This window comes from Lipomyces doorenjongii, assembly GCF_038497915.1.
Source record: "Lipomyces doorenjongii strain NRRL Y-27504 unplaced genomic scaffold V1508scaffold_10, whole genome shotgun sequence".
NCBI lineage: Eukaryota > Fungi > Ascomycota > Lipomycetes > Lipomycetales > Lipomycetaceae > Lipomyces > Lipomyces doorenjongii.
This window is the reverse complement of record NW_027118077.1, coordinates 311,772-332,255: the sequence shown is the minus strand read 5'-3', so window position 1 is coordinate 332,255 and position 20,484 is coordinate 311,772. Positions and strand designations below refer to the sequence as shown.

At 46.1% G+C, this 20,484-nt stretch overlaps 10 protein-coding genes across 10 annotated transcripts; 4 read left to right on the top strand and 6 right to left on the bottom strand.

Annotated features, from left to right (window-relative positions):
* Positions 1–11: 11 nt before the first annotated feature.
* Positions 12–2,967, bottom strand: V1508DRAFT_350987 (P-loop containing nucleoside triphosphate hydrolase protein; the record flags this gene model as incomplete). The annotated part of the gene is made up of 4 exons (XM_066936801.1): positions 12–1,421; positions 1,468–2,691; positions 2,738–2,881; positions 2,929–2,967. The coding sequence occupies 4 exons, from the start codon at positions 2,965–2,967 to the stop codon at positions 12–14; spliced, it is 2,817 nt and encodes a 938-aa protein (XP_066797505.1).
* Positions 2,968–3,610: 643 nt separating this feature from the next.
* Positions 3,611–4,900, top strand: V1508DRAFT_412837 (uncharacterized protein). Its single transcript, XM_066939680.1, has one exon. It carries the CDS (start codon positions 3,891–3,893, stop codon positions 4,506–4,508), a length of 618 nt encoding a protein of 205 aa, XP_066797504.1. The 5' UTR covers positions 3,611–3,890; the 3' UTR covers positions 4,509–4,900.
* Positions 4,901–5,344: 444 nt separating this feature from the next.
* V1508DRAFT_350785 (uncharacterized protein) lies at positions 5,345–6,259 on the bottom strand (the record flags this gene model as incomplete). Its single annotated transcript, XM_066936791.1, has 2 exons — positions 5,345–5,939; positions 5,994–6,259. The coding sequence occupies 2 exons, from the start codon at positions 6,257–6,259 to the stop codon at positions 5,345–5,347; spliced, it is 861 nt and encodes a 286-aa protein (XP_066797503.1).
* A 1,051-nt stretch (positions 6,260–7,310) lies between these two features.
* Positions 7,311–9,058, top strand: V1508DRAFT_454427 (major facilitator superfamily domain-containing protein; the record flags this gene model as incomplete). The annotated part of the gene is made up of 6 exons (XM_066942579.1): positions 7,311–7,638; positions 7,661–7,723; positions 7,773–8,045; positions 8,075–8,369; positions 8,436–8,476; positions 8,508–9,058. The coding sequence occupies 6 exons, from the start codon at positions 7,311–7,313 to the stop codon at positions 9,056–9,058; spliced, it is 1,551 nt and encodes a 516-aa protein (XP_066797502.1).
* A 2,298-nt stretch (positions 9,059–11,356) lies between these two features.
* Positions 11,357–13,468, top strand: V1508DRAFT_350851 (uncharacterized protein; the record flags this gene model as incomplete). The annotated part of the gene is made up of 2 exons (XM_066936795.1): positions 11,357–12,820; positions 12,875–13,468. 2 exons carry the CDS (start codon positions 11,357–11,359, stop codon positions 13,466–13,468), a joined length of 2,058 nt encoding a protein of 685 aa, XP_066797501.1.
* An 88-nt stretch (positions 13,469–13,556) lies between these two features.
* Positions 13,557–14,120, bottom strand: V1508DRAFT_22298 (uncharacterized protein). Its single transcript, XM_066936272.1, has 2 exons — positions 13,820–14,120; positions 13,557–13,754 (listed from the first exon to the last, which is right to left on the bottom strand). The coding sequence occupies exons 1-2, from the start codon at positions 13,984–13,986 to the stop codon at positions 13,646–13,648; spliced, it is 276 nt and encodes a 91-aa protein (XP_066797500.1). The 5' UTR covers positions 13,987–14,120; the 3' UTR covers positions 13,557–13,645.
* A 60-nt stretch (positions 14,121–14,180) lies between these two features.
* On the top strand, positions 14,181–14,792 carry V1508DRAFT_395964 (uncharacterized protein; the record flags this gene model as incomplete). The annotated part of the gene is made up of 2 exons (XM_066938079.1): positions 14,181–14,270; positions 14,340–14,792. 2 exons carry the CDS (start codon positions 14,181–14,183, stop codon positions 14,790–14,792), a joined length of 543 nt encoding a protein of 180 aa, XP_066797499.1.
* Positions 14,793–15,372: 580 nt separating this feature from the next.
* V1508DRAFT_460416 (uncharacterized protein) lies at positions 15,373–17,020 on the bottom strand. The gene is made up of 3 exons (XM_066942768.1): positions 16,729–17,020; positions 16,256–16,661; positions 15,373–16,193 (listed from the first exon to the last, which is right to left on the bottom strand). Exons 1-3 carry the CDS (start codon positions 16,936–16,938, stop codon positions 15,820–15,822), a joined length of 990 nt encoding a protein of 329 aa, XP_066797498.1. The 5' UTR covers positions 16,939–17,020; the 3' UTR covers positions 15,373–15,819.
* A 1,254-nt stretch (positions 17,021–18,274) lies between these two features.
* Positions 18,275–19,806, bottom strand: V1508DRAFT_412817 (uncharacterized protein). Its single transcript, XM_066939679.1, has one exon. The coding sequence runs from the start codon at positions 19,510–19,512 to the stop codon at positions 18,772–18,774; it is 741 nt and encodes a 246-aa protein (XP_066797497.1). The 5' UTR covers positions 19,513–19,806; the 3' UTR covers positions 18,275–18,771.
* Positions 19,807–20,153: 347 nt separating this feature from the next.
* On the bottom strand, positions 20,154–20,477 carry V1508DRAFT_395961 (uncharacterized protein; the record flags this gene model as incomplete). The annotated part of the gene is made up of 1 exon (XM_066938078.1): positions 20,154–20,477. One exon carries the CDS (start codon positions 20,475–20,477, stop codon positions 20,154–20,156), a length of 324 nt encoding a protein of 107 aa, XP_066797496.1.
* Between the last annotated feature and the right edge of the window lie 7 nt (positions 20,478–20,484).

Here is a 20,484-nt window from a genome sequence, read left to right as displayed (position 1 = left end):
GCGGGTAGAACTCACAATTGCTCCATTTCACCATGAATCTTGCCCTCCTTATCCTCCTTCTCGCTCAAATCCGCCACAAGCGTCTCAATCCGCTTATCCAATGCGCTCTTCTCCCCCTCCAACCGCCCGATAATCCGTGCCGCCTTCTCCAACTCTCCTCGCCACATCTCAACCTCCCTGTCCGCCTTTCGCTTCGCATCAAGCAACTCCTCACACTGCGCTTCCAACTTATCCAAATCCTCCAGCGCGACAGCCAGCTGCTCCTCCAGATCCGTCTCCCGCGTCTGCGACCGTCGCAATATCTCTTGTTTATCTATCGCAAGCGCACGCTCGCTTTCCAGTGTCTCCTGCACTTTTTTCATCTCCGCCTCCAGTTTGCGCGCCCGGTCCCGTGCTATTTGAGACTCTGTCTCAGCATCGGCCAGTTGCGCGACCACTTTTCGGTATTCTCCGTCTCGCGCCATAGTCTGCACCGTTTCCCGTTGGGACATAAGCAAAGGCTGCATCTTGACATACAATTTCCACCACGGACTATCAGTCTGCGAAGCTTTGATATTCCGCGCGATAACTTGCACGGCTTCAGCGCGGTACAGCCGCTTATTAACGTACCGTCTCTGCAGATACCCACGCACTCGAGTCTGAATCAAAGTAATGACTGTCCGCACTAATTTGTCTCGCTGGTCTTCCAACTCCGCCAACACGCCCGCTCGGAAAAATACCTTGGTGATACCGACTCTATAGGCGCCCTTGTCGAGCTTCAACGCGTCGAGTATTAGTGAACATGCCCGTTGTCCGTCAACATACCCCGTCGCGGTTGCCTTCGCAAGTGTCCCTCTGGCACCCGCGCCCTGTGTAACAAGAATCTCGTACCGCTGCCTAAATTCCGCGAACGAAAGCCGGTTTGGGAATCCAGTTCTCGCAATCCGAATGCCCTCCAACACACCATTACATCGCAGCTGATCTAGCACGAGCACACTATCCATCTTCCTTGGCCTCTTCTCGTGGTTCGGGAGAATACATCTCACGAAATGGGGCCGTGTGGAATTCAGCTGCGCCATAAGCGAAGTAAGCTGCTCTTTATGTCTTTGAGCAACCGTGCGGAACAATCCTTTTCTCTTCCTCGCCGCGAGGTCCCCCTCCACGTCGTCGGCAAATAACTGCGCGATATGCGGTTCTTCGGAAAGTGAAAGCAAATGCGTGATATTGTCATTCAGCGGGTCTTTGTTCTTCTCGAGCCAACCTTCGGTAGAATAATCGACTTCTGCCGCGTAGTGCCTCAGTCGAAAGCCCTGTTTGAATAGCGACGGCTTATATTTGTCGGACTTCTTATCCCAGAGCGAGTGTAGCTTTTCCGTGAAGGATTTGTCCGTTGCCCGAGGCATCACGCAGTCCTCATCCAGGCACGAGAAGATGCCGATTGGCTACGTTCGTCAGCATTTGTTCTTCCACTTATAAATTGAAACTTACATTCGACTTCTCAATTAAATCAATAGTAGGCTGCAGATCATGTCCAAAATCAATAAACTGCCAGTCAATGTTCTCCCTGGCATACTCTTCCTGCTCAAGCACAAACATATGGTGATTGAAAAATTGCTGCAGTTTCTCGTTCGTATAGTTAATACACAACTGCTCAAAAGAATTCGCCTCAAAGATCTCAAAACCTGCAATGTCGAGTACGCCAATGAACATGGTACTACCACTGTCTCGCTCCAGAACCTCGTTGATCCGGTTGACAAGGTATGCAAACCCTCGCTCATACAACGCTTTCGCGAGCGCATGCAGCGAAAACTGCACCTGTGGTTGTGTACGCGACTGATCAACCCAATCCCGACCTGCCCTTACTCGGGGTCGCAAAAGCGCCTTCGTAAACGCGTCGACGGGAACGCCCATGGCATGACACAGTTTTTCAACCTGCACATACTGCAGTAGCTTCGCCTGCCCGGTCGAGCGCTCGGCTCCAATCTCAAGGTTGCCGATGTGCAATATAATCGCAATCACGCGCAACAAGTCCGTTTGTTCCTGCTCGGAGAATCCCATGATCTTGAAAGCCAACAGCAATTTCTTGAAATCGTCCGCGTCCGAAATCCCGGGAATTGATTGTTGGCCGTTCTTCAAGTATGCGTAGTCCCCGACCTTCCTGTCCAATAGGAATTTCTCGCGTAACGACGCTGAAGCGCCGCATAGCAGCTGGTAGAAAATGTGGTAATTCCGTTCAAGTGGACTTTGTGTGACCACACGTGACTTTTCGAGCAAATACCAATTAATGTACGCACCAGAAATCTGTCCAGACCGACTAAATCCAATCTTTATAAATTTTCCAAACCGTGACGAGTTATTATTGCGTACAGTCTGCGAGTTGCCGAATGCCTCGAGGATTGGATTTGCCTGCAATATCTGCTGCTCAATAGTGCCCAGATCGCTAGTCTTGTTGGTTGGCGTCGTTACTGCGGCAAGGTATTGAATCACTTTCTTGGTGTTTTCAGTCTTCCCAGCGCCAGATTCACCGGTAACGAGAATCGACTGGTTTTCATGCATCTCTAGCATATTGCGGAATGCTAGATCGGTGATAGCATAAATATGCGGCGGGGCAACATCACGAGACTTGCTTTTGTACATTGCAATATATGCGTGATTGTAAATAGGCAAACTGCAGTATGGATTGACTGCCACTAAGAACAGCCCTGAGTATGTCTAGTCACATTAGTTCGGCTCGGCCACACCAGCACAAAAGACTCACATAAATCATATCCGCCATATATCTAGACGCCAGGTTGTGAACGACGGAGGCTTCATTCAGATGAGTCAACTCGGCCATGTCATTCGCCTTGTCAAATTTCGGGGGGTTGACTTTATCAACCTCATCTTTCCGGACAATCCGATCCTGACCCTATCAGCACTTCTACATATTAACAGATGGCATATATCTACATACCAAATCGTCTGTGCATCGAACATGTACCATCCCATCCTCTTCCTCTCCAGTAATAAACCCCTTGACAAACGCCTTCTCACTATCAGCAACCCACACCCACCGCTTCCCCGAAAACTCAGTGTGTTCGCTGTCATTCCATTCACCATCCTCGACGGTCTGATCGGCAGATATGTCAGGATTCACGTCTTCGTTCGACTTAAGTGCAGATTTGATCTGGCTTGGAGTAAACGTATGCACACGTTTCGACGACCCGTAAGAATAGAGTGTCGGCCCAACGTGGTTCCGACCGTGGGGAAGGTTCTGTGATATTGGAGATAGCTTGTCCGGAGATGCCACGCGTGTGGGAGTAGTTGGTTTCATCGTGATTGTAATGTCGATCGGTACGTTGAGATGCAAAATGCGTTTGTTGTACTTAACCAAAGTCACCCAGTCAACTTAAAACACAACGCGTAGGCAATCTCAAGAGCGCATAAATGTCCGCCTTAAGGAGAATCCCGCAGTAGTTCTGACCTTTTGCGATGGTGCGCTGGTGACGTTGTATAAAAAAGTGAGAAAAGTGGAAGTTCGTGATGTTAACACAATTCCCAGCCGCGCCAACGACACTAAAATGTAAACAGCCGTCGACAGGGCAACTGAGTCTGCCAACGATCTTGCGAGGGTTTTGTAGATTACGTGCAAATTTCGTGGAGCCGGCAAGGAGTTATCAATCGTATTAATTGTTCCAATGCGTATATAATTAAACTTTTCCGTTACGGTACGGCGATATTAGGAACCGTAACGATTTAGTGATAGGTTGAGGCACATCGGCCATCAAATGTTGAATTAACGCGATTTCATCACTCCCCAGGCCGATTGACCACATGCGTCAGTCGGTCTCCACGCGCCTTGGTCAAAGGAAGTCATAACACAGGGGAATATATTTTCACGCGACACGAATTCTATTGCATATTTAGTCTCCATGGCTGCTGATTCTGTCTCCTGCGTCGAACCGGTACTGTACAATTCTTGTACTCCGTACTTTGATTTCTCCAAGAAGGAGTACGTTGTTGAGCTAGCGGAAACTCGGCATCCTGGCGCTAAACGCAAGGATGTGACTGTTGATCACGTAGAAATTAGGGAGACTTCCACTGCACTCGTCTCTGGCAACAACAAGATGGAAGGCGATGCGGAATACATTGTCTCAAAGACAAATTCGCATAAGAATGAAATGATCGAGGGTGTTGTGCCAAATGGGGCGGATGAGTCGGACGAAATCTATTACGAAAACAAATATTCTGATAGGAGCATGAATAGTGAAGGGGCGATCCAACCAGATGGGATTTTGCGGCTGGACGAACCTGTTCTAAGTGAATACACCGCATACGAAAAGTTGTCCAGATACTATGATCTTGCCACTCACTGGCAGCAGCGGAACGGAAGAATCGGATGTGGGTCGAGCAATAGTACTGCGAAAGTTGTCCACAGTGTCAATGGAATTAAGACAACGAAGCTAGTTCAAGTGGCTGATCTTACTATAACTGACGCTGATGTCGGGACTAGTAAGAGGTCAGGGAAGATTGCAAGCGTCTCATGTTAACTGTCGTCTTATTTTTGTCGAACGAAACTATTTCTGTTCCTGCTTACAGTCTGATATGGAAGAGAGCCTGAATAAGCGGCAGACTCACTGTGGTCTGAGTCATTTTGCTTCTTTACTCTGTGGCTGCATTCTCAGCCTTTATAATAAAATACGGATGATTTGGAAACAATCGTATTCAACGTTTTCTGAAGCACATCAGTGGCCCTGTCATACCTCTCATCGTTGCAGAGTTCGTGACCATATTTTTATCACTTCGAACGCGAGGTGAAGTAATCTTGTGTCACTCAATTTCTGACAGTATAGAAATCATTAAGTATGCTGCACGCCATGTTATTGACACAAATGCATATGAGAGATCTTACGAAGTTGCTTAAAGTAACTTAATAGTTGACCTGACGAGCGAAATCGAAATCGTTAATGACGTATTCTGAAGAAGCTCTATGTGCAATTACATTAAGTAACATCACTTGTACTCTCCAGCACAGCACTAAACCCAAGAATTCGTGCTAAACTTTTGCAAGAACGCTGCACTCCAAAAGTCTCCAACAAAGTTTATACCAACAACATGCTTTATAATAATCTAAACCAGTATCGAACAGCCGGCACAACTCAATTTCTAGGTTATCCCGCAATGACAATGAAACCGAAACTTGTAAAGCGCTCACATTATAAGGAGCAAGATTACAAAAACCCGAAATAATAATCTATAAATGTGCACAAGTAATTTGTGTCTAAATCCATACCATATGTACAGGTGGGAAAGTATTCAGTCAAGTCCAACACTTCCATGCTAATTGGGATTGAGTCAAGGCAAAGGACGGCTCCAATCGTGCCAATCATGCGTTTCTTCCCCACCGCTCCTTGTCATCGTCGATTAAAGCATATGCAGGCTTGAACGATTGCTCGCTGGTACCATCCCATCCACTTTCCACTAGCAGTGCCGGATTTGGATGGGTATCTGTAGTTCCTCCTAATGACGTATAACCCAAGTCGTACAAGATGCAATACTTTATGTCCAACTCTCGCAAAAAATGCCACACCTCAGCGTAATGCCAGTCGATGACAGGATGAACACGCATAAATTTCGGCCAACCATGATCAGTCTCGTCGAAGTACGTAAGATCTGCTCCATTGGGATCAGTCCGACGCGTACCGACCATAATGGCTTTGATGTGCGGTTTGGCGTCTAGAAATTTTTGGAAAGCAGCTTTCATCGGCGTAGGCAATCTGATTAAGTCAAGGGAATATAATGTTGCACAATCGTTGACGAATGCATCAACTTCTGGAAACGCGCTCAATGAATGAACGTAAACGGTGTGAATTCGTTGTGGTGGAAATTGAGAAGAATGGTAGTGGAGACTTCCGAGGAGTAAAACTAACATAACAAGGCAGTCTTTGCCTCCATTGAAAGAAATTGCTAATTCATCAATGCTATATATATAAGTAAATGATACCACAGACATATGGAATGCCTAGAGGACGTACCTATAACGTCTCAAAGCTTCGCTGATTACGCCTAATGATTCTCGTACCCGCTCTTTTGTCCGTTGACGGAGATCTGCTATATCCGTGGATTCTGACACAGGAGTCGTCGCGAGGTAGGAATCCACTCGTCGGGCAATATCTGCGCACGCATTTACCAGAGGAATTGTGGACGATGTAGAGACAAATTTCGGCCTGGTGGTCGAAGATGGTGGTCCCGCGGAGGATTGTGACGAGGTCCTCGCGGAGGCCGCTGCTACTTCAGCCATTATTCACAAACTAGCCTGCAGAAGCCGTTGCCACTTGAATTTAAACCAGAATCGGCGTACAAAATTAGCTCAGATATAAATTCTGCGTGGTATTACCTTGCAGTTGCAACGGCAGTGACAATCTCTTAGGTCGACAAGAAAGAGTGTAACGAATGAACAGCTGCTAAAGACACTAAAACTCGGCTGGAACACTATTTGTTTCTCAAGTACAAGTACACCTTCTAGTAAATAAACTGAAAGCTAAATAAACGAGTAACAAATTGGCGAACTGTTAATAACGGACGTAGTTAAGTTGTAAAAAGAGGCCGTCGTCAATTAGAACCTCGAAATCCTGACCCATCCCTAAATCTTATCAGATGCGCTTGAGCAGCGCTGACTGATGATTGAGAAGTGAGAGAAAGTTACAAAAAAAGCTTAAGTGACTAGGCCCTATGAGGTTTGTGCATCGCTTTAAGTGAATACACTGTTGTAGCATCGGACTCACAAGACGTTCTCCAAGCATGCATCCTGCAACACGTATATACTCCCAAAGATGCCTTGCTAGTCAATTGTTTGAGAAGTGTGCTTTAGCTTGCGGCACCTAACATTATTTATGTGAACCAATCAGTCGTTGCTACTTCAGGGTTCAGGGTCCAATGCCGGGTACCGAATCCACTGCCCAATGCGCGAGACTGTGCAACACACATCCCGGAAAATTGGCTTTCCTTTACTCATGTCATCGCTAATGCCGATCTACCGCTTCATCAGTAGAGAGTATTAGTGCGCATGCCTGGGACACGGCAGAGCCGGCACACGTTCTGTCTTCAAGAGTGCTAATTATTTTCGGCCTCATGATCCCAATTTGCTTGCCGATTTGCCATTATTGTGAGTCCATGGACACAAGCAATTGCCTAGAATGTCTTCATATACAGGTGGCACCCTCCCCGGGATCCTGGTGTTATGGTATCGATCAATATAGTTCTCATATTTTGTGTTACGTCTAAGTCGAGACGTTCATCGGTTATGTCAGTTCCAACCTCAAGGCCAGTCCCTGCTACATTGCCACTCTCCAATGATTCTGACATTATCGGAGAGGGACTTTCATGTAGAGGTTCAGAGGACACATCTGCAAGACCTCGATACTTCGACCAGCCATGTCTCGCCTTTAGACGCTGCGAATTTCCCGGTTGCCGTTGTCGACTCGACGGCAGACCTGACAGAATATGCTTCGCCGCAAAGAAGTGGATATGTTACCAAATCTGACGGATATAAGCTTGTGACTTTCACTCCCGACGATCCAGGTAATCCAAAGAATTGGTCTAAGCTCTATAAGTGGTACTGTACTATGTCTGTCGCATCGATTTGCTTCGCCGTTGCATTTGGATCTGCTGTTGTCACTGGTGAATTTGCAAGCAGTTGCAGACAATTTCAATGTCTCTCTGGAAGTCTCTATTTTGACGGTTACGCTGTTCGTTGTTGGCTTCGGTATGTCATATAGAAGTTCTGATTGACGCGACTCTAACTCCAGAGATAGGTGTTGGCCCGCTCGCTTTTGCGCCTGCGTCCGAGTTGTGGGGTAGGCAAGTCGTCTACCTCGTTACACTTGGAATTGCCGTTATCTTTATAATTCCTTGTGCCGTCGCCGAAAACATTGGTACATTACTGGTGTGTCGTCTCATCGACGGTATTGCGTTCTCTGCGCCAATGACTATTGTCGGCGGAACTCTTGCGGATTTGTGGAACGACGAAGAGCGAGGGGTTGCGATGGCCACGTTTTCTGCCGCTCCCTTTCTTGGCCCATGCGTGGGTCCGATTGTTGGAGGCTACATCGGTCAGAATACTTCATGGCGATGGATTATTGGGTCATGCTCATTTTCATTGGTGTAATATATCTCATGGTTGTATTTACCATTCCTGAGACTTATGCTCCTGAGATCCTGAAGCGACGGGCGAGGAAGCTGAGAAAGGAAACCGGCGATAATTCGTTTGTTACCGATATGGAACTTAGCAGGCGCCGGTTGGGAGAAATGGTTAAAGTAAGCCTATGTCGTCCGATCGTTCTCCTTACTCAAGAGCTTATCGTCTTCCTCCTCACGATTTACATGGCTCTTATTTATGGCCTTCTATACATGTTTTTCTTTGCGCACGTTCCCTGTTATAGTCAAATTTGTCAATAATACTAACATTACTGTACCAGTTATCCGGTTGTCTTCTCAGAGGGAAAGAAGATGAATCTTGGTCCTACTGGCTTGATGTTCATTTATCGCAGTTGGGGTTCTTGTGTCCACCTTCTTGGCACCTTTCGTCAACCGCCACTACGTCCACATAGGCGCCGCAGAGTACAACGGTTTCCCGCCACCGGAAGTTCGTCTGATCCCTATGATGGTCTCTTGTAGGCTTGTCCCGATCGGTCTATTTATCTTTGCTTGGACCAGCTATCCACATTTGATCTGGGTTGGACCGTGCCTCGCTGGATTCCCTTGTGGCTTAGGGTTCTGTGTTCTCTATAATTCAGCTAACAATTACATTGTCGACTCCTATCAGCACCATGCCGCATCGGCTCTTGCCGCAAAGACTTTTCTGCGATCTATTTGGGGTGCTACAGTTCCACTCTTTACCATCCAGATGTATCGCCGATTAGGGAATGAATGGGGCGGTTCCCTTCTGGCATTCTTATCCTTGGCATGCTGCGCGATTCCATACTTGTTCTACTTCTACGGAGCGAAGATCAGATCGTATTCCAAGTACGCCTACTCTCGCGAGGAAAATATAGACGAAAAATATCATCGTCACGGTGGAAATGGCCAGGGAGAAGTCTAAATTCTTGATGAATTACGGAGTGGACAAATATAAAACTATGGTTATAGTGTTTATCGATAGAGGATTCTGTATATGTTTTCCACAGGTCACGTATACTATATGTAATGGGAGACAAATAATTGGCTGCATATGGCTTGGATTTGTCTTTGGATATTTATGTTATGCATCTGGGGTAGAAACTATTATAACGAGTAAAATAAAATTGGCGATATAGAAAATGAGAGAATGGCCATTGGACATTTCAATACTCACTGATACTTAATGCCAGCTCAAGGTATATGGTCCGGGCTAAATACGGCATTAACACTCCCTAGTGTAATTCAGATAACAGCAACTTAGCATACTGCGGACCAGCTAGTACTTCTGGTCAGTTTATGAAAGCGAAATGAGTAGGACAAACATGAGGTGATGACCCGGTGGCATTTTTATCCAGTTCGTCGATTGCGCGATAACCTAGACTGATCGCACACGTTGCTCTATCGAATTTTCCAAATATCAAAGGTAACGAGGAGGTAGTTGCGGACACATTTGGCAATTAAGGCCCAACAGATGTCAAAGGTATCGTGGAAAAACAGTGTCCGAAGCAAGATCTTTGTGAAGATATTATTGTTCGCCAAAATAACGGCTTTGTCAGTGAACAAATGACATGTTGCTGATGTTCGCCAAACGCGACTCTATCTAGGCTTATGAGTTACACTAGTACTTCTGAGTTAAGGCGGGTACATCAGTAAAGAAGTATCGCGTGATGCTCTGAAGGATGTTTGAATTGGCGGCCAAGTAACTTCACTAACGCAGACAATAGCTCCACCTTCACCTGTATTACTGGTGACAGCAGCGTCATTCTTGCAACTATTTGTTATTATCGCGTCGCTACACTGAACCATACTTGGTGCGCCCACTTGACGTAAGTGCGGATCTTTGCATCTTCCACAGAAGGCGGTGTAAACAGCCATCCAGCTGCGCTCTTGTCAATGTCCTTCACTATGCTTGATGATAATCTCATATCTGATCTACCTTCTTCTCACGCAATAATAAATTCGGAATAATTTGATAAACGTACCCAGCACGGACAAAATCTCGTCCGGAGTGGGACGTTAAGTGGCTGCAAGCACTGACCTGACTGTGGGCACCAAAAGGCGGAAATTTATTCCCATCAGGCATCTTGCAACAGAAAACGCTGATTGCTGTTGCCACTATTTTTTCGAGTGGTGATATCGCATGAATTTTACTGCGATCTATAGCATAGTCTCAGCTAAGTACCCATATATTTGAGCACAAAAACTGATACGTAGTCTTTCGCACTGTGAGCTACCTCGAAAAAGCAAGTCACCAAACTTCCATCGCAAGCGAGTCGACATATCTGCCAAAAAGTACCAGACGAACCTCGCCAGCTTGGCAGTTTTACGTACTACATCAAACATAGTTGATAATTAAGCACAATCAATAAATCCCTACATTTAATAGAATTCCCCAATTCCCCTTAGTCCGTGCTAAAAGTCGTCATTTGACAATATGTTTTAGCCAAAAATCAACCAGTAATAATTAGACAATTGATAAATATTAAAAATTATTCAAGCGCTTTGCTGCCTAAGTGACAAAACAATATATGTATAACTATGCGCATTCCCCGTTGTTAGCCTTTCGTAACTGTCAAATCATCGCCGCAGTTACGTAAGTTATGATTATTTGACAACCTTAGAAATAAGCAACCCGTTTCAGACGAAATCACTGTGTGTCAGTACATTATAAAAATTTAAAAGTGTTTCTGCTGTAGTAGTTTTTGGGTTAAAATTTGTAGAAATAGGAAAGTAATATGAGCGTAGCGTTCGATGTAGTCGAATCCTATACATATCAAATTTTCTGGTCGGCATGCACCCAAAATATCGCACGCTACTCGACTTCCACCAGATAGCGGATTCAGCTGGCGAGTTACCACTTCGAGCACGGTGACACTTAAATAGTCATGGGTGAGCGATCCAGATCTAGTTGATTGGGCATTTATGAGTTACCTATGATCGGGGCGGAGCGTGCTAACTAGTTCAAGTTGATGCGACAGTTATGGCCAGCGGCAGTGCCAGTAGGCTCCTATCGGTGTGGCATGATTTGCGTCTTCCAATTGTTCTGGGTATGACGTTTGTATACGTTTACTGGAAGTACTGCTTCTATCAGCCACGAGCGACGACTATCTCGAAGAAAGGTGGCAAGAGCGATGACCTACGACGACCGCCTTCTGACGATGAGGATGAAGATGACAACCACTATCTCGAAATAGCTCAGAAAAGAGTGGATAAGGAAGATATGGCGGTTAATTTGACGACTGCCGCGCTTGATTCTACAGAATTAAGTAGCAGCAATGGTTCAGCTGTAGCAGTGTCGACAACTACAACAGCGCGAAAGGCTAGAGGGGGAAAAGTCTTCACACGTCACTCGAAGAACGCTAACACGCAACCACTTCCCACAAAGTCAGACATCTATATTTTCTATTCGACGCTCACCGGTACGTCAGAAAAGTACGCTTCACATCTGGAAGCCACACTTTCACAAGACTCACAACTTTCTACCCGTGGTATCCATACGCAGAATCTAGATTATCTCGACGATCTTGATACCTATTTCGTAGCGCCCGCTCGCAACCTCGAAAATGCGGTGTATCTGTTTGTCGTACCTTCTTATGCCTCAGAGTCACCACTTGATTTCTTCACGGAGACATTGAAGGACACATATAATGATTTTCGAATTGATTCACGACCACTTCGTAATCTTGGAGGTTACGCCGTGTTCGGTCTTGGAGACCGGGTAGGATGGGATGAGGATATGTACTGTTATCAAGCGATGGAGATCGACAAATACCTCGGAAAGTTAGGTGCTCCGCGAGCATTCCCAGTGGGTACTGGTAACGTTAGCGGAAAAGCAAATGATGAATACGAAGAGTGGATACAGCATTTGATCGATACACTTACTGATCCCGCCGGTGTCGGAGAGATGATCGATATTGGCGACTCTGATGATGAAAGCGTCGAAGCAGAGAACGAGGAAATTGATATTGCACAGCCAGCCTCGCTTAAACTTTCGAAAGTGACTAGTGCTAAGGATGTCATCGATGTGGAGGACATGGGTGTAATCATTGAGAATTCCCGAGCGTCAAGTGATTTGACAACTAGAAAAGAAATGGTTGGCAAAGACACACCTACTTATAAATCTCTTACTAAGCAAGGCTACGCGATTGTCGGCAGTCACTCTGGTGTCAAGATCTGCAGATGGACTAAATCAGCTCTTCGAGGACGAGGGTCATGCTATAAGTTCGCTTTTTATGGTATCAAGTCGCATTTGTGCATGGAAACCACACCGTCTCTTTCCTGTTCTAATAAGTGTGTCTTTTGCTGGCGACATGGAACTAACCCTGTCGGAACGACTTGGCGTTGGCAAGTTGATCCACCGGACCTCATTCTGAAGGGCGCCTTGGAAGCCCACTACCGCAAAATCAAACAAATGCGAGGTGTGCCCGGTGTACAGGCCGCCCGTTTCGCTGAAGCTTTTACGGTACGACACTGTGCTCTAAGTCTCGTTGGTGAACCGATATTTTACCCGCATATCAATGAATTCGTGGGAATGCTACATGAAAGGAATATTTCCAGTTTTTTGGTGTGCAATGCGCAGCATCCGGAACAGCTCAAAACGCTGGACCAGGTCACTCAGTTGTACGTGTCCATTGATGCCAGCGATAAGGAGTCGCTACGGCGGATAGACCGGCCGCTGCATAGAGTGCGTCAGTTATTTGCCTTATTAACTTCTTATAAGCTAACATGAATTTTATAGGATTTTTGGGAGCGTTTTAATCAGTGTTTAGATATTATTCGAAACAAGACCCGACAACGAACTGTATTCCGATTGACCCTGGTGAAAGGCTTCAATGCCAGCGAAGTTGTTGGTTACGCCAAGCTCGTTGCACAAGCACTGCCATGCTTTATCGAGATCAAGGGTGTTACATATTGTGGTACTTCATCCGCAACCAGTGGACCGAATGGTGCATTCAAGGGAGCCAGTAAAGACAGTCTTACTATGGCTAACGTTCCATTCTACGAAGAAGTTCGAGACTTTGTGCTTCAGCTCGATGCGTCTTTGAAGGATCTTGGCTTGAACTATGACATTGCGGCCGAACATGCGCATAGCTGCTGTATACTCATCGCTCAGAAAAGATTTAAGATTGACGGTGAATGGTATACGCATATTGACTATAATCGATTCTTCGAGCTATTGCGCCAGGGAATTGTATTTGGACCGATGGATTATATTGCCAAGTCTCCGTCTTGGGCGCTGTTCGGTTCTGAGCAAGCTGGGTTTAATCCTGAGGATGAACGAGTTGTTAGTAAGAAGTCAAAAGCCTATAAGAGGGAACAGCTTGCGATATAGTTGATCTGTATTCTACAATGTAATTTATTGTGCTATAATAGGCTTACCGATTTCTCATACAGCATTTAATAAGAGAGCTATCTCATAGCATCGTTTCCAACCGTAGCTCGATGTTTGAGTCAAAGTAATGTAATTGTATTGATTCGGTATGATTGCCGATAACTGGATCGTATGAATTTATCGTGATCTAGAGGTGGTATGACGGAACACTTGTGTTGCTGAGTCTAAATGAATTTCTCCGTCTGTGAGTTCCACTCCCGGCGTATTGCCTTTTCTGTCCTTGCAACTAAACAAGAATAGGTTAGTAACTTAACTTCATAGATAAGAATCAATACAAGTATAAGCACATACAGAGCAAAATATCGTATTATTTGTCTGCAACCAGGCACATCGTCGATCTTGCCTGGCAAATTGCATTCAAACTGAAGATACTTCCTAACTTCGCAATCCGAGAGATCACGGCGCGTAAGCATTCGCTCGACATCCGTGCGGGTAAATCGACCTTCCTCGCTTGACATGTCTTTCGATAGCACGAGCTGACTCCCTCTTGCGACGTCGATTAATTATTTGACCCACATACGGACAACATTAGTGCGGCTCAGAGGCGGCCGGGACAGCAAGCAGAGACAAAACAATTTCAAAAGTGCCAAACTGTCCACCCTAACCTGCCATAAATGTACGTAGGTTCGGGGTTTATGTCATTTTTGGCAGAATGAGATTTCAAAATACGCAGATGCAAGCAGTCCGACAAAAATACGCCCACCGCCCAAACGGAACATCGCAGGCATATGACCTATTCAGCGTCGGTTCACCGTAAGTGAACACAAACATTTGACTAACAGCATCGCTTGACAGCTAACTGCTTCGCCAGGAATGGTGCGACGAGCGCGAGTTTGTTGATGGACAGCTGGCTACAGAGTCGAAACTCATTGCGTTTCTACACACTGAACTCATCGAAAGAGGGTGTTGGAATCGAAAAGAGCCTTATACTGTCAACACGTTAAAGCTCCATATGGCCGCGATCACGGATCTGTGGAAGCAGCAAGTTGATTTCGGCATCAACCCGCACCAGAGGCCTCGGACCACCTACGTGCAGGCAAACTTGGGCACGTATTCGATGAACGCGCAAGAACGAAAACGACAAAAATACGCGGATCTTGCTGGTTCACTATTCGATGGCTACAATTCAGAAGGTATGCTAAAAAATAGCTCGGGCCACCCTCGCGGCCGGACGGATATGGTGATCGCGTCCCGGGCCTTCTGGATTTCTTTCTTGGTAATTATATGCTCTTGCGCGGGAATAACAGGCGCGAGATCGAGCTGACGGACTTATATCTTCTACCGCTCGAAACGAATGGCCCACGAAGTGTAATCTTCTTGTGGCCTTGCTCTGCAACGGTAAGACAAACAGCATGGTCTACTCGACCATGCTGGTGCAGTGAGAAACCACGAGGTCCTGCTCTGCCCCATATTCATGCTCGCTTTCCACTATTTTTACAGGTATAATATTGATGGGGAGCCATGCCCAGTGCTCCATCAAATTCTGTCCGGTTTGACACCAAGCTCGTCGTACAATACCGTAAGCGATTTACTATTGGTCGTACAAGCCAAAGCCTTGAGAAGAAGTCAGCTAACGTCGCATTGACTGCGCCCGCAAACGCGCTACTGATAGAACCACCAGCACCGACTATAAAATTACACAGATGAAGTGGACCAACAGGATGTTTAGTGAAGACACATGCTGGGCGTAAGGCAGGTGGCTGAGAGTCGTGGAGTCGGGAATCTCAAATAAGTCGGGCTGGAAGATGGAACCACTATCTAGGAAGTGGGATGCCTCCGCTAACTTGCTGATCGTATCAAGGCTCATATGCGGAGCAGTTTCTCGTCTCGCGCGAAGTAATCGTCTTAGACATTCAATAAAAGCGCAAAAAATCAAATGGACGTGCCTAACTAAGCTTCAGAAAACTTTCATAGTTATAGCCAGGAAGCACGAGAATCATTACTATGTTTGCATTAATTATTATATATGGTGCCCATTTTAGACGCACGATGTTTCTCGGGTAAATACAAGTGCGTGGCTCGTGCGAATTAAGGGTAACTGACTGTTTAGGTCGATCGTCTCCCGGCGTCCACTGTTCTTCATTATGTTATCCATAGTTAAGCGGTATTGGCTGTCTGAGACTAAACATATTTGACGATATCTTTGTTTTGGTCTGCTCGATTGACCTACAACTTCGCCGGAGGGGAGGATGTAGCGGACTTCCTTCAAATCTCTGTATTGGGCAGCCAAAACCGTCTGAAAATAAATTACATTCACTGGCACACCGTCGTCACGGCTTCGTAGATTCACATTAGTCCGTTCGATCCTCCTCTAGCACCTCAACCCAATGGCTACCTGCATTGGGAATGAACCTTCCTACTGTCTTCTGATATTCCTTGTATTCAGGATATTTGGCACTCGTAATTCCTTCAGTAAATGAAGTTGAGCCTTGGAACAAGCATACGTACATCGGCGAGCCAATAATAGTCCAATTAAATAACTTGCCGGTTAAGTATGAGCCCCAAAAGTATGGTATACACCATATACATTGCTCCATCAGAAAATTCGGATGTCGTGAATACGCAAACATGCCGATGGTACAGAAACCTCTCTTGAGCGCTTTCGCTGTGAAGCCCTTAGCAACTTCACCAGTTTCTTTGTAGTGATGTTTTGCACTTTGGTAACCTAATGGTCCATTTTAGCCTTTGTTCATTCACTTTAGAGAAGACACACATAAAAGATCATACTCCACATATACTCGTCAGCAGCGGCTTCCAAGATCACACTGGCCGCTAACAGTGTCGCGAACACGTAATCTCCGGTGTAGAGGTCCTCGTTACCAAACTCAACGAGGATCATCGCAGGTGCTGTAATACACAACAGAATGATCAATTGTGCTATACTAATGAACAATGCATTGAAAGCTAAGAATTGAAAGTGCGACATCTTTGATCGCAAAATCTCCCATCGATAGTCTTCCCCTTCCGGGCTGTAACCTCCCTTCCTGGCGAAGTTGTACGTCAGTCGAGTGGACCAAATCAAAGCTATCGCCAAATAGATGTATAGCCTCAGCGATCCAATAGCGTTCAAATAGCTATGGATGGCATAATGAAAAATGGTAGCCGACGGTAAAATGGACCACAATTTATCGACCTGAGTATCAATTAGCCGGGTGCGCCAATTTGCGTTTCCCACCTGCAGAGTATGAATCTGCACTCACCTGAGAAACATTGTGCGTCAACACTCCAGTGATGAAGACGATTGGCATTAGGAGGACGTGGAACAAAGATGCACTGGTAAATGGATAGCTAATCACATAATACTCCGAGAACGCGACCCGCCCTGTCATGAATTGCTTTGTGAGCTCTATTTGCGAAAGAACGAACAGCTCGCCAGTGCCCAGCACTTTGCAAATCAACGAAATGACCATTCTTTCCCAGTAGATGCATTACTACTGCGCACGCGGCCAGTAGGTAGGGGAGGGGGAGAAGGCTGACTTGATTGTAAGTATTATCCGGGATTAGTCGCCGTGTAAGACAAGAGTGTCAGTGAAACTAAATGAACCCTAATCCGCACATTCAAACGATTGCGTACGAGCTCTCCAGTGTGAGAAATATCTGGCCAATTTTCTGGCGATTTCTTTTGTGATGTGGCGTGGGCCATCCGACCATTATGGCAGATATAAATTGAGTTGTGTAAGTCCGTAGGAGATAATTTTAAGTTGCGTCGAGCTGTTTTTACAATAGGAATTGACAAGGCTGTATTGACAAGACTGAATAACCCCCGAACGCGCACATTTGGATTAAGAAGATGCATACGTGATTGAGAAGCCGCCGCTGACGAATATATGTGGAGTATGCTTGATTTTCGCTTCTCTAAGATGATATGAGTACAATGCTAAATGGGCTTCCAGATTAAAAAGTAAGACCACAGTGATAGTTTGTTTTGGGGTTGACTCATGTCATGTGGGGAGAATCTACAACCAACTTAAAGCGATGGATATACCCAAAGGACAGTTTACATTCTAAGACCTCGTCGCATTGTGATCCAAGTAATGCAAGAAATGGAGAAATAAGTTTTTCAGTGCCTAGAGCTGTAACAACTTCGTTCGTGTTTGCTGATCGAGTTATTTCGAATTCACGTTTTAAACGCCATTGTTGTGTGCGAGCCCCTTCCCTTGCGCGGGGTGGTTCCCCTCGATCTATATGGAGGACCATTGTACCCTACCCGCTATTCCTCTTTGAGCCTAGCTTCTTTTTCCTCTGTACTATTTGGTTTGGACTCTGTCGAATAACAACTACTTGCATATCACACAAAAGAAAAATATCATTATGGAATCCAATTTCAAAGTGTTAGCCACCGCATGTTGCCGACGTGGGCGGCAATATTACATTAGTTACCAGTGCGAGGGTGAATGTCGTGTGGTCTCCTAGCTTTTACTGAGCTTCGAAACTCTTGACCGACAAAAATGCAAGTTGAAAGCAAGAGAGTCTTCACTGATCGGTTTCATGTGCTCAGAGATCCAAAGTAAATGTACTGCAGGAACCCTAGGGTATCTATGCTCACTTTCACTCTCTTTCCGGGTAGCCCCTCTCAAAAATGGGGCAGTTCATTATGGAGATTCATGGAGCTTCAATGCGCTATTCCTCTTTGGGACACGCTAAAATTTCACGTCGTACCCATTTGGCCCAGCCACACACAGCCACACTGCTAATTGCTCAGGAATTCACTTCTAGCATTAATTTTATAAACCTCTAGTCTACCCACTTAATAATCTGGCATCTAATATGTGGATCGCCGTCTACTCTTCCAATATTTATCGCTCCAACCGACTGATCTACTCTTTTCACTTCTTACATGAGTGACAATGCATCGGCTCACATTGCTTCGAATCACCGTCATCGTCGTTATCCTCATTGTCATGACCCTCACCGCAGTCACCACTCACCACCGTCATCGATAGCGACACCTTCGGAAATTGAATGGCCTATGGCGGCCAGCTGCTTGCCTGTAATGTTGATTGTCTTCTGCCATTCCCTCATTAAGATCGTTTTCATGGGGCAGAAGATGCTTGTTCATTGGTCTTGGACAGCTGCGTCAGTTGTGACCGACCCTGCGGCAGGATCCGCACCGTCTGACTCTGTCCATTTGATTGGCGGTTTTCTGGATGATCTCAGCTAAGGTTTTCAGCCTCCGCGTTCCCCTGGGGCGCCCTTTTCTCGGTGTGATTGGCGGATCTTTAAGAACTGAGAGTACGCCGGGGTCAATTTGCAGCCCATTGACTCAGGGGAGGGAGTTCCGGATTCACCCTCCAACGACGATGAATATCCTGCACATCTAGAGGCACGCCCATCTCGATCCGATGCGAGCATGGTAGGAGGTACCGATGTAAAGTTTCACAGCTGAATTCATACTTTGTGCCGGGCTCCTCCTGATGATTGACCTTTTTCATGACCTCAGTGTACACAATGTCCAATGCTGGCCTAGAAATCGCTGTACAAAGGTTGGTAGTCTCGATCTGGTTTCGAGTTTCCGGCCGTACGCGCAAATTTTCGTTTGAACTCAGGATGCTGAGCTGTTCTACTCGAACTTTTTCTCGGTGATTTATCTTGGTGCCTGCTGTGCTGAGATTCCCAGAAGACGATGTCAGGCCACCTTTCATTGCACCATGACTACCTTCCACTCGCGAAGTGGAGCTAAGTCCTAGGTTCGGGTGCTTACGAATATGCACTTCGGCCCAGCGTTCGCACTGGCCATTCAGCCACCACTGAGTTAGAAAGTAGCTGAGTGGTTCTGACGGATAGTCGTTCTGGAGCTGCGTCAGCATGCAGTCCTGAACTTGCTTGTCGAGAGAGCTCGCGATCTGTTTGATGCATTTCATGAATGCATCGAATGCGTCCATCGTCTTGAAATACTTGTTGCAATTCTTCAAGATATTCTGTTCAACATGCCACCTACAGAGCTGGTTGACTGTCGTTGGGAATACCGTGGACAGTGCCTTCATGAGAGCTTTGTCGACGTCAGTAATGAAAACAGCGGGCCTGGGAAGACTATTTCTTCTGATCTGAATGTTAGCTTGGCCGTTGTGCTAATTATAGTTTCACTCACTCAATTGCTGCATAAGCCATGTATATGAGCTTGTTTGCTCCCTTGTCATAAAGCACAAGGTCACTCGGATTGTGCGCATATTGCTGTCAACGGTCACCATATTTACAAGGGCATTTTAAACTTGTTTGTCTTGTATGTAGCGTCAAGGATAACCACCTGACTGTACAGGCGTGCCTTTCGAACGTCATCAGGTTTGCAAAAGAATAAAGCCTCGAGGGTATTATCCGTAGTCAGTTTTGTTCGGTAGATGTAGCCTTCACCCCGCAAAGATTCGATGAACTTTGCGGTTGATATGCCTTGCGTCTGCTATAGTCGTATGACCGATTGTAGACGTCCCTGCCTAGCAAGGATAGCCCATATCTGTTGTTTACACACGCAATTGAAATGTAGGACGCATTTGGGTGCCGTTCTAGATCGAGCATCGTTCTCTGGCTCCAGCGGCCAACGGGCGATTCTCCGGGTATGCAGGGTGGGTTATGCCTTGGAGTTCGTGATTTTTGTGTTGGTCAACAAGTTGAGTAACAATCCACGTATCGTTCAACTGTTTCTTGAACGGCACCATCCACGGACAGTTGCAAAGGATGCTCGGAACTCTTTCTGACGCGTGAAGCCATTTTCATCTGTAGTTCCTTTTGTCGGCGGCAGCCTTCGCGCCTTAGGCAATTTGGCGCATTTGCACAAAAGTACGAGCGACTTTTTTTTGTTGTAGACGGCCCCATTTTTCACGGCAAAGTTATGACGGATCGCATAGGCGTTGAAGAACTCTCTTGCGCACGCTGCTGATTCCAATTCCATCCCGACATACAAAGCAGGAATGTCGTTGGCGTCCGGAGTAGAAGAGACAGCTGTTGTGAGATCCATATCTGTT